Source organism: Tiliqua scincoides, chromosome 1, assembly GCF_035046505.1.
Source record: "Tiliqua scincoides isolate rTilSci1 chromosome 1, rTilSci1.hap2, whole genome shotgun sequence".
NCBI lineage: Eukaryota > Metazoa > Chordata > Lepidosauria > Squamata > Scincidae > Tiliqua > Tiliqua scincoides.
The window spans coordinates 195,651,654-195,666,579 of NC_089821.1; the positions used below are offsets into that span (position 1 = coordinate 195,651,654).

Consider the following 14,926-nt stretch of genomic DNA (forward strand, 5'->3'; position numbering starts at 1 on the left):
GGAGGTATGCAGACTTGGATCAGTCCCTGAAAGTATAAGATAGCCCCTTGGTGCACTCAAGTCTGTTGAAATAAAGACACATGGTTGTACCCTCATATTTGGAAAATAAAAAATCTGAAATAAGTATTGCACATAGTTTATAATCTAGCACTCTAGATCTGTGAACATTTACAAGTCCAAGTTGCTTCCCTTCCACACTTTTTTCCTCAAACAATAAAGTTTAAAAAAAGTTTAAATAAAGGCTTTTATTTTTAAAAATTTTGCCCTGTCACATTATTCCACATGACAATTTCTTTCCATTCAGTGATTTTGTTTTTTCTTTAGGACAGTGTATTGCAAGATTCACCAACAGGAAGGTCCCTTACTGTGTGAAGTTTAACCCTGATGAAGATAAACAAAACCTTTTTGTTGCAGGGATGTCCGATAAGAAAATTGTACAGGTAAGTCGGAAATGACATAGCTGGGTGGTTTTGTGTTGATTTTTTGGTAGAGGTAATGTAGAAGCAGTTTGAAAGTTAAAAGTAGTTTTCCATTAAACTAAAATGTCTTCCTTGCATTTGTGATAATACTATACTACTTACTTTCAGCCTTTTGTTCTTATAATCACGAATGGATGCTGGAATATTGCTTTTCTTCCACATATCTGTTTCTTCACATTTCTTCCTTAACATTGACATTAATAGATCTTAATTGTTCTGCTTATCCTGCAGTGGGATATTCGAAGTGGAGAAATCGTACAGGAGTATGATAGACATTTGGGTGCTGTTAACACCATTGTGTTTGTGGATGAGAACAGGAGATTTGTGAGCACATCAGATGACAAGAGTTTAAGAGTCTGGGAATGGTAAGTGAAAGTTTGATCGCATCTGATTGAGTGCACAGAAAGAAGATACAGTTTAAATTGAAATAGTGGATTATGGAGTTCTTTTACTCTTCCCCCCCCCCCCCCACACACACACCCAAATACATAATGGTGTCTTTTGCTGATTTTGATGAGTTACCTTTGAGTTTTATTCTTTTTTAAAAAAAAAAAGTTTTATTCTTCTTTAAGTGATGATGATACATAATAACCGGCCACAGTAGAAGGGGGGAGACTGGATTAATGAGCATGTGTCCATGACCTGTTCCCTAAATCAGAAGTGGCTGGTATGACTGTAGTAGCCCTAAGATGAAAACTAGCAGAACTGCGTAAATCAAAATGGAAACTGCAAAGCAAGTCCTGGACAAGCATGGTGAAGAAAGGAGTTTGTTTCCCTAAATCATTTGTAGGGCTGTGATTTCCAGATGATGGATCTGTCAGCAATGAGTGACAAGACACAAAAGGCCAAGAGACTTTCACTTCCAAGTCAGGGATTGGAATAATCAGATCAAAGGCAAAGTTTTGCAGGTCTGCTTTCTTTAGTTAAATTTCAGAACCAGTGCAGTACTTGGGGGCCTTGATTGGCTCTAGATGTTAATGAAAGAGCACCACCTACTGGCTCATTGATATGACTTAATGACTCTTGAGGGTCTTGTTTAACATATGAGCTCTTGCTATAACAAAAGAAACAGATAAATGAAATATGGGAATTGCAGCAGTTGTAATAGTAAATCCAGTTTTATTTGTGCATTGCAACTGCATTTTCATGATGTTCTGTAAACTTGTCCTCTAAAACTGAGAACAGCAGGATGCTTTAATGCATCGGATAAGAAATCTGAGCACACAGTTTATAATAACTTGGATTTTATTTGTTCTTGGGGGACTTTTTTTCCCTTAAGTATCATGGTCTGTATTTTACAATTAATCCATGCCTGCTTTTTCTGAAGTGGGTACCAGTCTTTTAACAATCTGTTGTATAAAAGCTAGACATTAAAATGAAGCACTGAATTTATTTGCCATATTGCAGAAATGAGTTTGCACCATTTCAGGTTGTCCTGTTGGATTTTACGAAGTTGGAGTGAACCTTTTAAAAAAAAGTGTTCTGGTTTTGAAATAGGCCAAAACTGCTGGAGATAAAATTTGACTACCTGGGATTTATATGATTACATAATTATATGAACAAAATTAAGTAGCAGTTGACCTTCATGAGAGCATTTACACTCCATCTAATTTGATGTTAATTTGATGGATGTAAATATTATGGAAGTTAATGTAGCTGTGTAATGAGTGCTTTCTGTGTTGTGTCTTAAGTGCCTCCCACAGAAGCTGGTGAGATCACCAAACCAAAGCTGAGGCAGCAATAGCAGTTTGCAAAGAACATCTCATTAACTGAAATAGATTTTAGATTTAAATCTCAATCTAACCAAAATAAGCAGAATTGTGAAACAGTTCCAATAGGAGATCTTTCATTCTTTGTACAGAGGCATCCAAATCAGCTGAAATATTTTAAGATCCTTTTTTCTGGATTGATAATCTCCTTTCCAGACCCACTATGCCAGCGGCACTGAAAGTTGCAACTATTGCGCGCACAGAATGTGGTCCCCATTTGGACCGCATCCTGGCGTTCCACTCGGGCACTGTGCGAAGTCCCCCTTGATCGGGCGACAGGGATGCTCTGGGCAGTCATGTTGTCTGCCCGGCATCCCAGAAGGCTGCGTGACAGGACATCTGGGCAAATGGCAACTGCCTAGAGCGTCCCTGTCCCCCAAATGAGGGGGACTTCATGTTGTCCCTGAACAGAACCAAAAGGTCAACTCACCAGGCAGATGGATCCACGCAAATGCCAGATCTGTTCCCCAGGCCACGGTTTTCACAGCTCTATATTATGCAAACCATGATATAAGGGAATTTGGCATGTGCTAAAGAGTGTGCTTGGACTGGTATCTGTTATTACCCTCGAAACTTCCATGAAACTGAATGGATAGCAGATAACATTGAACCCTGAAGGTCTTGCCTTTTGATTTTATCTGGTACTCAATGTAAGGGAAATCTTTGGGATCCTATTTATGGGAACTGGTTCTTTTGTATGTTAAAATATGCCGGCTATTTCACTTATTATTTTCTCTCCACAATGAAGGCAAGAGTTTTGCACCCAAGACTCTTATCAAGTTGAAATGTTTCCCTGGAAAGTTACAGGGTCTGAACTGGAACTGTATGAAATTAATTCTAGCTAATGCCTGTACAGGCAGCTCTCTTTATCCACAGATTCGGTATCCACGGATCTGTATTTCATAATCCGTGGGGGAGAGCCCACCTGGACCCTCCGAAAGTGACTGGAACTGCACCAGTCCCATTCTGAGGCCTACAGAGGCTACGTGTGTTGGTTTTTAAGGAAAACTGGAAGTGATGTTTATATTCCTTTAAAAGGCATTCTGGAAATTGGGGAAGCTCTCAGCGCAGCTCCAGTTGCATTTGAAGGTTTTGAGGTGCCCAAATCCATGAATTTCGGCATCCACGAGAGACAACAAAGGCCATATTGAGTCTTTTTTTCTTTCTGAAAGTATTAGGAATATTCCTATATGAACTATTTTCATTTATACAACACCATTTAAACATACAGCATAAAATGAGAGAAATTCCTATTCTCTTGCTGAGGTGACAGTAAGATTTCCAAACACAAGAAAGTAGTCATGAGTGTGATCGATGGATGTAGTGGGAGAGCCTTTGGCAATTTGGTGAAACTTCAGGCAGTGGATCCAGGAAAGAATGCAGCAAGAGCCAAATGATTAATTGGAGCAAGGCTTCAAAGAAGTGTGTACCCAAGATTGGATGCTCAGTGTGGAAAATGGAAGCCAGTAGCAGGCATCTGAATTAAGGACTTGATCTAGTCAAAACAATAGCAAAGTGAAACATCTTAATAGCAGAGTTTGTGTCTATATATTGAATTTTCCTAACAGTGATGAAGTACAGTACTTTGTTCAAATGATTGTTCAAACTCAGAATAAAATGCTTCAGAATTGTCCAAATCATTTTCAGAATATTCTTGTATAACAGGGGAAATAAAAAAGAAAAAAGGCTACCACTCCAAGTAACCACAAAATCCCACAAAAGGGTACCCACAAAATAGCTATGCAGGTTTAAATGACATCAGTTTCAAATCCGTGCAATTGCATGCATAGGGACTTTGTGGCCACCCTGTACTTGGATTGCAGAGCTGTAGGTATACCATTTGGACACCCTACCAGCTGTCACTTTGTTTCATATGTGTATATGTCTTTGCCATGTGTATGTGTTTGCCATGTTCTTCATTTACGTACTTCTCTTCTTATGCAGGGACATTCCAGTAGACTTCAAGTACATCGCAGAACCTAGTATGCACTCCATGCCAGCAGTGACTTTATCACCGAATGGTAAACAGACGCTTGTTCTTCCTCGACATATCTTCCTTCTGTAGTATCACAGAAGGCCTTAATGCTTTCTGTTTATTGTTGAAGGTTGTGTATTCAAAGTTTTAGATATGGCAGAGCAGCCAGACAGATTCAGTTCCAACACATTGCCAAAGAACTGTATGTCAGTATTGGATTCCAGTTTATCGTGTATTAGGTCATTCAGCTGAAGTCAGAAAACTTACCTGCCTGCTCCAGGAGACTTACCAATGGCGGTGACAGCTTTAGGGAGCTACTCTCTTACTATGTTTGCTGCATTGTGGCCAGCAGCAGCTTTAGGAGTGTTCCAAGTATTGGTAGCATGCTCAGAGACTCCTACTTGTCACCATCTTTTTTCCCCCAGAATCTGCCAGGAAAACGCACTACACTGATGATGTAGTGCTCACTACCATGTAGTGATGTAGTGCTCACAGATGATGTATTTCCCTCACTACCAAGGACCATTTTCTGGTATATTCCAGAGGGAAAAAAATTGGCAGTGAGGTTCCCTCACTCCTCTTGTATGATGCTAGCAATATGTATCTTTTCTCTCACATGTACACCCATTGTCAACTCTCTCCCCCATGCAAACCTTGACAACTTCTTCCTCTATTTCCAGTGTTACCAGTCTTTGCAGTAGTGAATCTACAGCTTTTAGGTAGAATTGCTTTTTACCTAAAGCATCTGTGTTGATGATAAACCTTGGACTGATAACACATGAAAATGTAGTGTGTTCTTGTATAAGCAACATGGGATCAGGCCATGGAGTTAATTTTTGCTGTGTATGAACAGGGTGACCAGATGTCATAACTGCAAAAAAGGACAAGGCTCCCCAAAATGTAGGATATCCACAAAAAAGTAGGACACGACAAAATAAAAGCTGAAAACACTCGTGTATTGCTTTCATGTGGTTAATTTAAACATTATATTACTATATTATATATAATATAGTTTTAAATTTAATTTATTATATATAATTTATTACTACAATTTATTAATTACAAGAAGGCTATGCACTGACTGCAGGGGCCCGCTCACAGGAAAAGAGAAACATTCAAGTTCTTTTCCAGGACACAAGGATGAAAAACAAGGGCATGCCCTGGAAAAAAAGGATATCTGGTCACCCTGTGTGTAAACAATTTCTAAGATGTTCTAGGGACTGCACCCCATTCTTCCAATATGTATTCAGTGAATCAAAATTAATGAATCAGGGCTGTAGAAATTGGAATGTACAGGAAACTGACATCTGAATTAATATTTTTATGCTAACAGGAAAGTGGCTGGCTTGTCAATCGATGGACAATCAGATTCTGATTTTTGGAGCTCAAAACAGATTCAGGCTAAATAAAAAGAAAATATTCAAGGGTCATATGGTGGCAGGCTATGCTTGTCAAGTGGATTTTTCTCCTGACATGAGGTAAGCTTCTTGCTGTTCACCTGTTTCATACGTGTAGTTATTCCCATTTTGATTTTCAAGTCTTCCCCATTGTCATACTAGCATGGTAGGAAATTCATGGGGTCCCCTGTGTCTGCAGTTTCAGTTAACTGTGGATTGGTCTGTGGGCCCCCCCCCCACACATGGCCCCCTCTGGGTTGAGAAGGGAAACTCTGCTCCCCTTGCCTCTGGAGGGTCTTCTGATACCAGCAGAGGCTGCCCACAGCCTCTGTGAGGCTGAAAATGACTGTCAGAGGCAAAAAAAAGTCGCTTCCAGTTTTTCTGAAAAAACCAGAAGCGACATTTTTCCACCTATAGCAAGCATTCTGAGCCTGGCAGAGGCCTCAGGCAGATGCGCACATCCTCTGCTGGTCTCAGGAGACTTTATTACTACAATTTATTAATTACAAGAAGGCTATGTGCTGACTTCAGGGGCCCGCTCACAGGAAAAGAAAAACATTTCAGTTCTTTTCCAGGACACAAGGCTGAAAAACAAGGGCATGTCCTGGAAAAAAAGGATGTCTGGTCATCCTGTGTGTGAACAATTTCTAAGATGTTCTAGGGACTGCACCCCATTCTTCCAATATGTATTCAGTGAATCAAAATTAATGAATCAGGGCTGTAGTAATTGGAATTTACAGGAAACTGACATCTGAATTAATAGTTTCATGCTAACAGAAGCGAGCAGAGCACACTCCTAGAGGGTAGGGCGAGGTGTCCCCTATTCACTCATTCACATATCCATGGGGAGTTCTGGAACTGATATGGGGGCATGTCTGTAGTAGTAATTTATATACTGATTTTCAACAACACACACACAAAATATAGTTTACGAAGCAGATTACATAGTTAAATGAATGGTTCTCTGTCCCCAGAGGACTCTCAAATGTGGAAAAAATAGATATAAAGGAGACACAGCAAAAAACCACTGGAAAAGATGCTGTGCTGAGAAGAAGAATTAAGAGAGGAGCACCACTTTGAAAGGTGCCTTTTCATCTGTGATTCCTAATACTAGACCGGGAGCCAGGCATTCAGTGTTGGCTCAGTTGAAAATTAACAACACCACTTAACTGTTTGGGAAGATTCAGGGATTATTCCCTCCACCATGGAATGAGGCAGAGAGCTTGAATTTAGTTATCCCATCTCTTTCAAGCAGATGCACTGCACTGCCAAAAATGGTAGCTAATAACCTGATGCACCTCACTGTAGACTGCTGGGTGAGTATCTCTGGATCAGAGTCCATTGTGATGAGCACAATGCACTGCAAAAATGGAAAGAAACTGTAGAATGGAAAGTAGAATTAACTCTGCCATTGTTTTTCATCTGCTTTCTGTGATAAAACATTTTAGTATTAGCTTTTGTAACCCTTACCTTCCAAAGCATTTCAGTGTATTAAAACATCTCTTGATTTCTTTGACAGCTATGTGATATCAGGTGATGCAGATGGAAAACTGAACATCTGGGACTGGAAGACAACGAAACTCTATAGTAGATTAAAAGCACATGACAAAGTCTGCATTGGTGCAGTGTGGCACCCACATGAAACATCAAAAGTGATCACATGTGGGTGGGATGGTCTCATTAAACTGTGGGACTGAAGCGTTGCAAGACAGAAAGTCTAAAACTCAAAGAAGGTGGTGATGTCTGAACTTTCGGAAGACGTGACCTGCAGCAAAGATGACCTGAAATTCGAACTTGAAAATTGTGGTTTCACAGCCTTGAGTATTAAAGTGTGCACAATATTTTATTGGAATCTTTCCCAACCCAAAAGGCTTGGTCTGAACGGTTGTCTTGGTGTGAATTACTTCTGGCTGTGAGAAGCTGAAAATGACCACATGAAGTCACCTAGGGTGGAAATTCTTTCATGAGTCTGTTAGATATTAAATGGATTAAACTTTGGTGGTCTTTGTCCTAGTTATTTGTGAAGCTGAAGGTAGAGGACTTGACGGCTTTGCTCTGTTCTATAAGTGCACAATCTGGAGAAGATTTTTTTTCCTTTCAGCATTACATAGCAATGCACCTGTGTTGAACACTGTTTGACAGGATTCTGTAATTTCCAAATACCTGCAACGTTGCTGAAATACTGTGTGTGTGTAATAGCAATTGTTACCTAAAATTGTTTTTGAATTTAATAGAAATTTTTGGTCATCTTGAAATATATACATACATGTGCAAAAAAGCTTTGTGAGCACACCCTGCAGCTCATAGTCTCAGTTCTGTTTTCTGCATGTGGAAAAATCTCCACCCAGCTCCAGCAACACTGACGGTATGGACAAGGCTCTGATTCTTCGATCCATATATTGGAGGTGTCATCCATTTACTGTTCCAACGGAGCCCCTTCCCCTCTTGGAAGTGCAGAAGGAATTCAACCCAAAAGGTTCCTGCCTACCAAGAATCCATTCTGCAAAGGGATTGCTAATGTGTTCACAGAGGCATGGATTGGTGTACATATTCCAAAACTGTATTTTTTTCACAAGCAGCTTGTTTTTTTATTCCTGACAAATCTAATGGCAGGTTCCTACCTATAACCATTCTTTCAAGTATTTGCTTTGTATAGTAAAGAAATCCAAAGAACATTGTGTATACAGCTCTTAACAAGTAATTTACCAAATACTGTTTCAACACAGTTCCTCTCTACCCAGTGGTGCTTGTGCAGGGCCACCAACAAGTAAATTACTGCCTTTATGAACATACCTCAAAGAAAGGTATACTTAGAAGGAAACTGCAGGTTCATTATCACGTGACCACCTAATTCTTGTAAATGGGCACTTTAATATCTGTCTATTTTAGAAAAATGTGTTTTGTGCTAAACTACTGTACATATCTCAATCTTTTCTTTTTACTGAACTTATTTTTAATAAATATTTTATATAAAGAGAGATTTCAATTTAACGTGTCTCTAACATTGTCCGAGATCTGTTCTTAAAAATCTTGATTTGGTATTGGAATTGTGACTGCCTAATTTTCTGCATTGCCAGAGTATGAATTTACCTTTCTGTTAATTTATGGCATTAAAATACCATAGGTATGTAGTAGTTATGTCTGGAGTGAGAGGTGGGCAGGTGTCCTGTAGCAGGCTACAGCTGTTTCACACCTTATTTTTCTCTTTTTCAGACACAGAAGCATGTAAAATACTACAGGTTTGTATTCCATGTTCTGCCTGCGGAAGCAGCCCTGGGATAATTTGAGCTGCTCTCATGTTTCTTTTGCAACTCCCTGAGCCCTTTGCAAATGTGTACCTGATGGTTGTGGCATGCTCGTGAGTGAAATGGTGGGGAAGGGAGAGAGAGAGAGCTGCAGAGGAAAGGGAAAATTGACAAAAATTGCAAATGGAACTTTTTCCACTCACAAAATGTTAGCACTGCTGAGAGAATCATTCAGTCCCATACCCAACAAAGTTGAGTTTTGATAAGAACTCTACTGCATCAGTAAGATGTATCCATTGTTACACAGGCAGAACAAGAAGATGGGAAAAAGAAACAAGAGATCTGGTCAAAGTAGAAGAGAGCAACCCACATGCATTTAAACTAGTGACATACTAGGTTACAGTTTTTCCCCTACTGGTGGGGATTAACATACCTATACCCACTAACTACACAGGCCTGTAAATTTAAGGGTCAGAAAACCTTTTTTTCAAAATTTATGATGGTTTTATATGAATTTGTGATACTGATTCCAAAAATGGCATATGTTTTGCCTATCACATCTAGTTTTGGCAATATGGCATAGCCTCACTAGTGAAGAGTTCAAGGGTTCCTCACTAATGAAAGGTTCAGGGGTTCCTTGTGAGGAAGACATGGTGTAGGCTTTCTCATGAGGAAGCTACTGAACCATTCACTAGTGAGGCTATGCCATATTGCCAAAACTAGTTGTGATAGGCAAAACAGATGCCATTCTTGGAATCAGCTCCACAACTATACCCAGATATAGGTCTAACTCAGGGGTGCTCAACGTTTTTGGCAGGAAGGCCACAACATCTCTCTGACACTGTGTCGAGGGCCGGAAAAAAAAATAATTTACATTTCAAATTTGAATAAATTTACATAAATGAATATATTAGAGACGGAAAAGGAATGAATGAATTCAATCCAGTTTATGATTCCATTCACCCTAATAAGGGGGGATCTTCATGCCAGTTTATGATTCCATTCACCCCAATAAGGGGGGGGGATCCTCATGCCAGTTTATGATCTCATTCATATACACAAACGGGGGGGGGGGATCTTCCACACTTTCACACACATACACCCACCTGCTCACCTGCCCCCTCACCCTCCCTCCTTTGCTTGGGATGCCTGCCCACCTAACTGCCCTTTCTCTCTAGCTACGGCAGCATGTGCTGCTGCTGCCTGCCTGCATTCCTGGCCGGTTGGCCAGCCAACCAGACCTCCCTCCCTCCCTCAGAGACGTGCTGCGGGCTGGGCTGGGCTCCCCTTCCTCCTATGGGATCTCTCTCTCCCCTGCACTCCCCTGGCTCAAGTTGCAGGAGGGGAAAGGAGCCCAGCCCAGCCCATGGGCAAGGCAGGAAGAAATGAGCCGGCAAGCACGCAGGGTCTTTTGTAGTGGGAAGTAACATGAGACTTGCAAGTCTCACATTACCTTCCCCCTATAAAAGGCCCTGCGCACGCGCTGGACTTGTCTTTCCTTTGCTGCCACTGAGCTGAGCGGCAGCAAGGGAAAGCAAGGCGCAGAGCTTGCCGGGTGGGGTGAGGGCCGAGTACCCACTGGAGGTGGCGGGACCCCCTCTCCCGGATGTGGACCTGCAGCGGGCTGCAAGTGGCCCCCAGGTTGGGGTTTGGGTGCCCCAGTCTAACTTTAAGACAGCAAAATGTGTGTTGGCCTGTGTTATGTACTGGATTGCTCTTAAGGTGCTGTTGCCCTCCCAAAACAAGACAACCTTAGTATACAACCCAGGATATTAACAATTATACAACTGCTTTTCCCTGGTGGAGGCGGGGCCATTCCTCACCAATGGGATTGTCCCTCTGGAGGCAGGGCCAACAAAAAGGTGGGCGGAGCTCCACAAGCACAGGGATCCAGTCCCCAGACCGTCCCTGCCTCGCTGGGGTTCGGTCATCTCTTTTGGAGCTCCTCCTCAGCGGTTTCAGAGTGAAGGGAAAATAGTTCTCTTGAGTTTCGGAGAGAAAGGAGCGTTTTTTGCCAGACACGCGGCTGAGGCCCGGCTCTCTTCACCGCAGGAACATTAACTGCCGCTTTTTTCACCCTTTCTCCCGCTGTGAGGGAAATGGCTGCTTGGGCTGGCAGCGCCTGGTCTGCGCCTCTCTGAGGTGGCGGCAGGTTGAACAACAGAGGCAGACCCCTCCATCAAGGCACTATTGCAGTGTCAGGAGCAATCAGGCAGGACTCTCCATCAGCATGCCCGGAGCCTGCCCAATGCTCACAAGCATCGGCTCTGTTTTTTACCTCAGCGGGTGCCATTTTGTATCTCAGCAGGCAACATTTTCCTCACATGCAGTGAGTAACCCAGTAAGGAGTTGGTTTTCCCACTCTTTTTGCCCAGCCTCTGTTTCTCCTTCATAAACAATCAGTGAACAGCCATATAATGAAAGAAACATCTTGAATGTTGTGGTTTCTTGAAAGATAGAAACCTTCTTTCAAATTGTAAAAATCCCTACGGGGATTTAAATTGCCTGCCTGTGTAAACCGCCTTGAATAAAGTCTAAGGAGAAATCTGAGGACCAAGAAAGGCGGTATAGAAATACCTGTATTATTATTATATATACCCTTGGGGTGCTAATAAGCTTAAGGCTGCTGTTTCCAAACTCTCCAGGAGTTTGAAACCCGCAGTAAGTCTTTGCGGGGGCAGGGGGAAGACTGCCATGCGATCCCCAGGGTGATGTCACTCAAGGGGCTGCAGGGATTGGGATGCACTCACTAGTCCTTGCAGCAGCCATTCCTGTGTATGGGGAGCCCTGCGCGAGCGCCTGCAGGGCACCCTAGGTCAGGGAAAGGGAGAGTGGAGTGATCTGCTCCGCCTCCACAAAAGCGGAAGCGGAGCGCGATCGCCCCACTCTGCCTTTCCCTGACCTGGGGAGCCCTCCAGGCGCTCGCGCGGAGCTCCCCGCAAACAGGCACGGCTGCTGCAGTGACTGGTGAGTGCATCCCAGTCCCTGCAGCCCCGTCAGAAGGGAAAGCGGAGTGATCGTGCTCTGCTTCCGGTTTTGCAGAGCAGGGCGCGATTGCTCCACTTTCACTTTTCCTGACCTGGGGAGCCTTGCCGAAGGTTGCGCAGGGCTGCCTGCACCCCCGGGAGGCTGCAGGAGGCTTGGGCAAATGCACCCAAGCCCCTGCAGCCCCCCTGAGCGGCATGATCCACAGGATCGCGCCACTGCCTTCCCCCTGTCTCCTGGCTGACCCCGCCCCTTAAGGGGGCAGAGGCCAGGACCCACAAACTGGGGCGTCGCAACGCCCCAGTTTGAATACCATTGGCTTAAGGGGTCAAGCAGTGGTATTGCTGTAATCCCTGTTCCTCCTATCCTGGGTGCTGTGGCTCAAGGGCTTGATTGATAGCAAGCTGGCCTCGCAGGGTCTGCTTCCTCTCCCTAAACAACTGAAAGACCAAGGTTGGAAAAGGGAAAGCAGCCTCAGGTGTTGAGGAACCCTGTCTCTTCCAGCTCTCCCTCACAATGTTCAGGCCAATCTGACTCCTCAGATTCAGAGTTGCCCAGTAAAGGACCAAAAAAAAAAAAAATGGTGAGGATGTGGAGAGTGTGGAAGCTCACATCAATGGAAAATCACCTCTTTCCAGCGGGAGTTTTTTCCAGGATATTGGTAACCTTATTAAGCCATTGAGCCTTAAAGCCTCAGAATGAGAGCCAATGCTGCAACTCTGTGCTTAACTTCTTTCTCCAGAAAGTCTCTTTCCTCAGGGTCCACTGAGGCCAGCAGAGATGCCTTTTTTCCAGAACTCATCCTAAAATGATGGAGATGGAGTGGTCCTCCTCACTACACGGCTAATGAGACACCAAACTCATGAGTAAGTTTTACTCTCTTCCTAAGGGAATCTTAGATAAACTCAAGGTACCATCAGTGAATGGATGCACCTGTTGCAGCACTGTCTTCTCAGGCCATGATCCCTTCAGATGGGCAACATGGCCCTTGTGTCCCATGCAACAAATGAATTGAGGTGTAGCTGAAGAGAGCTTTCTAGACTATTTCGTTTGTTCTCAGAGCCTAAACAGCCAATTTGTTTTTCTCCAGAGCCACCAATTTCTGGGAGGAGGAACAACACCTTATCCAACCCAATCAAGACACTTTGGAAAAGGTATCCTTGCCAGCTGCTTTCTCAGCTGACTATTTGTTCTAGAGCTACCACATCCAGTGTGGTGGCCATAAAAAATTTGTGGCTGTGCAATCTCAAAGTAGATTACTGGGGACTCTGTTCTCCAGATCTAAGTTATCTGGCAAGCATTAGATTGTTCTTATTGAAACAAGGACAAAAACAGAGCACTTACCACAGCTTCCAAGACAGGGAAGACTAAAGCCAACCAGAGCTTTCGCCCCTTTCATCTTGAAAGAAGGAACAGCGAGCTGTCCAAATTCAACCCCAAGTGGTACAAATCTGGCAACTTCTACAGAAAGTTCCAGCATTCCCATTCTTCCAAGGCAGGGAATGAAGCTAGAGACAGGTTGGCATGATGACATGCACAGGGGTTTCTCACCCAAGGTGCAGGCTAGGTTTCAGGATTATGTGCGAACCTGCTACAACACAATATTGGACGCATGGTTCCTGGAGACATGTCTCCAAAGGCTATTCCTTGGAATTTGTAAGGAAACCAAGGGACAGGTTCTGGCAGATCTCAAAATCTAGGGATGCAAATAAACATGCAGCTATCCTAGCAGCCATATACCATCTACCTCATATTGGGGCGATAGAGGCAGTTCCCTCTGCTGAGAGAGGTACCAGGATTTACTTGGTGCTCTTTCCAGTACTGAAGCGGAATGGAGAGAGGCATGGAATCCTAGATCTAAGGTGGTTGAACTGTTTTTGTAAAATCACAGAAGGTATCTGAGGTCTCCTACAAATCCTCGCACTTTCAGTACCATGCCTTTCCCTTTGGGTTAATGACCTCCCCAAGGGGGTTCGCAAAAGTGTGAGTGGTACTATTGGCGCATCTTAGGCAGAGATGACTGTTTCTTTTCTCTCACCTGGATGACTTTTAAATAAAGGTGTCATCCAGGGAGCAAGCAGAACTCAATACACACCAGATGGTGCTCTGCCTGCAAACTCATGGTTTGTGATAATCCAGTCAAACAGTTCACTGGTTCCCATCCAGATACTGGAACACCTGGGAGTATTTTTCAATACCCACATTTTCCATGCCTTTTTTGCCAACAGAGAGATAACAGAGGGTTACAGACACAATCCTCCAGATTCTCAGTCAAGTAGGCAGATATCATGATACTGGTCCACCTGCTATGAATATTGGTTCTGTCACCAGCTGGTCAGCTAGACCTAATTCCACACCAGAACTCTTCAGGAGTGTCTCTGGTCCCACTCAAGAAGATAGAGATGCCACTTCCACACTCTGATTCCACCACCCCTGAACAGGGATTTTGCAGTGGTGGGTGTACAATGGACAGCTGTCCAAGGGGTGAGCCTTCAGGACTGGCAACAAGTAATCCTGACCACAGATGCCAGCATATTTGGTGGGAGGGCCCAACTAAATGGCAAAGTGATTCAGGATCATTATTCCTCTCAGATGTCTCAAAGCATCCGTCTCCTGGAGCTGAGATCTATCTGTCTTGCTCTGTTTTCAGCTCAAACCTCATTTCTGCCATTGTCATGTTCTAGTAAGAACAGACAGCATCCACACACACAAAATATCTCTCACAACTTAACTAGCAGGAGAGAAGAACATAGAGGCAGACTGCCTACGCAGATGGAGCCTCTCAGAAACAGAGTGCAGGTTGCATCCAGAAACTGAGGACCAGATTCAGTCACCCATAGTAGGTAGTTTGCTACTGCGGAAAACCTGCAACTTAACAAAGGCTACTCCAGGGTAAGAGACAAGGCAGTGGAAGTGGTGGATGCACTATCAAAGCCCTTGACCTCAGGGGCTCCTAAGTTGTTCTGGTGGGACAAAAGTGGCCAGGTTGGTACCCAAACTTAATACAATTATTAAGACAGGAACCTTGGGAGATTCCAGTCTGGCCAGATCTACTCTTACAAGGCCCTTTATAATA

General features: G+C 43.4%; 1 protein-coding gene across 1 annotated transcript in view; it reads left to right on the forward strand.

The window, feature by feature from the left end:
- CDC40 (cell division cycle 40) overlaps positions 1-8,611 on the forward strand; it is a 66,347-nt gene extending 57,736 nt beyond the window's left edge. The window contains exons 11-15 of the mRNA XM_066610618.1: positions 325-440; positions 711-844; positions 4,193-4,269; positions 5,557-5,701; positions 7,140-8,611. Of these exons, the coding sequence (XP_066466715.1) occupies positions 325-440; positions 711-844; positions 4,193-4,269; positions 5,557-5,701; positions 7,140-7,317 (650 nt within the window). The 3' untranslated portion in view covers positions 7,318-8,611. The remainder of the gene's footprint in view (positions 1-324; positions 441-710; positions 845-4,192; positions 4,270-5,556; positions 5,702-7,139) is intronic.
- Positions 8,612-14,926: the final 6,315 nt, after the last annotated feature.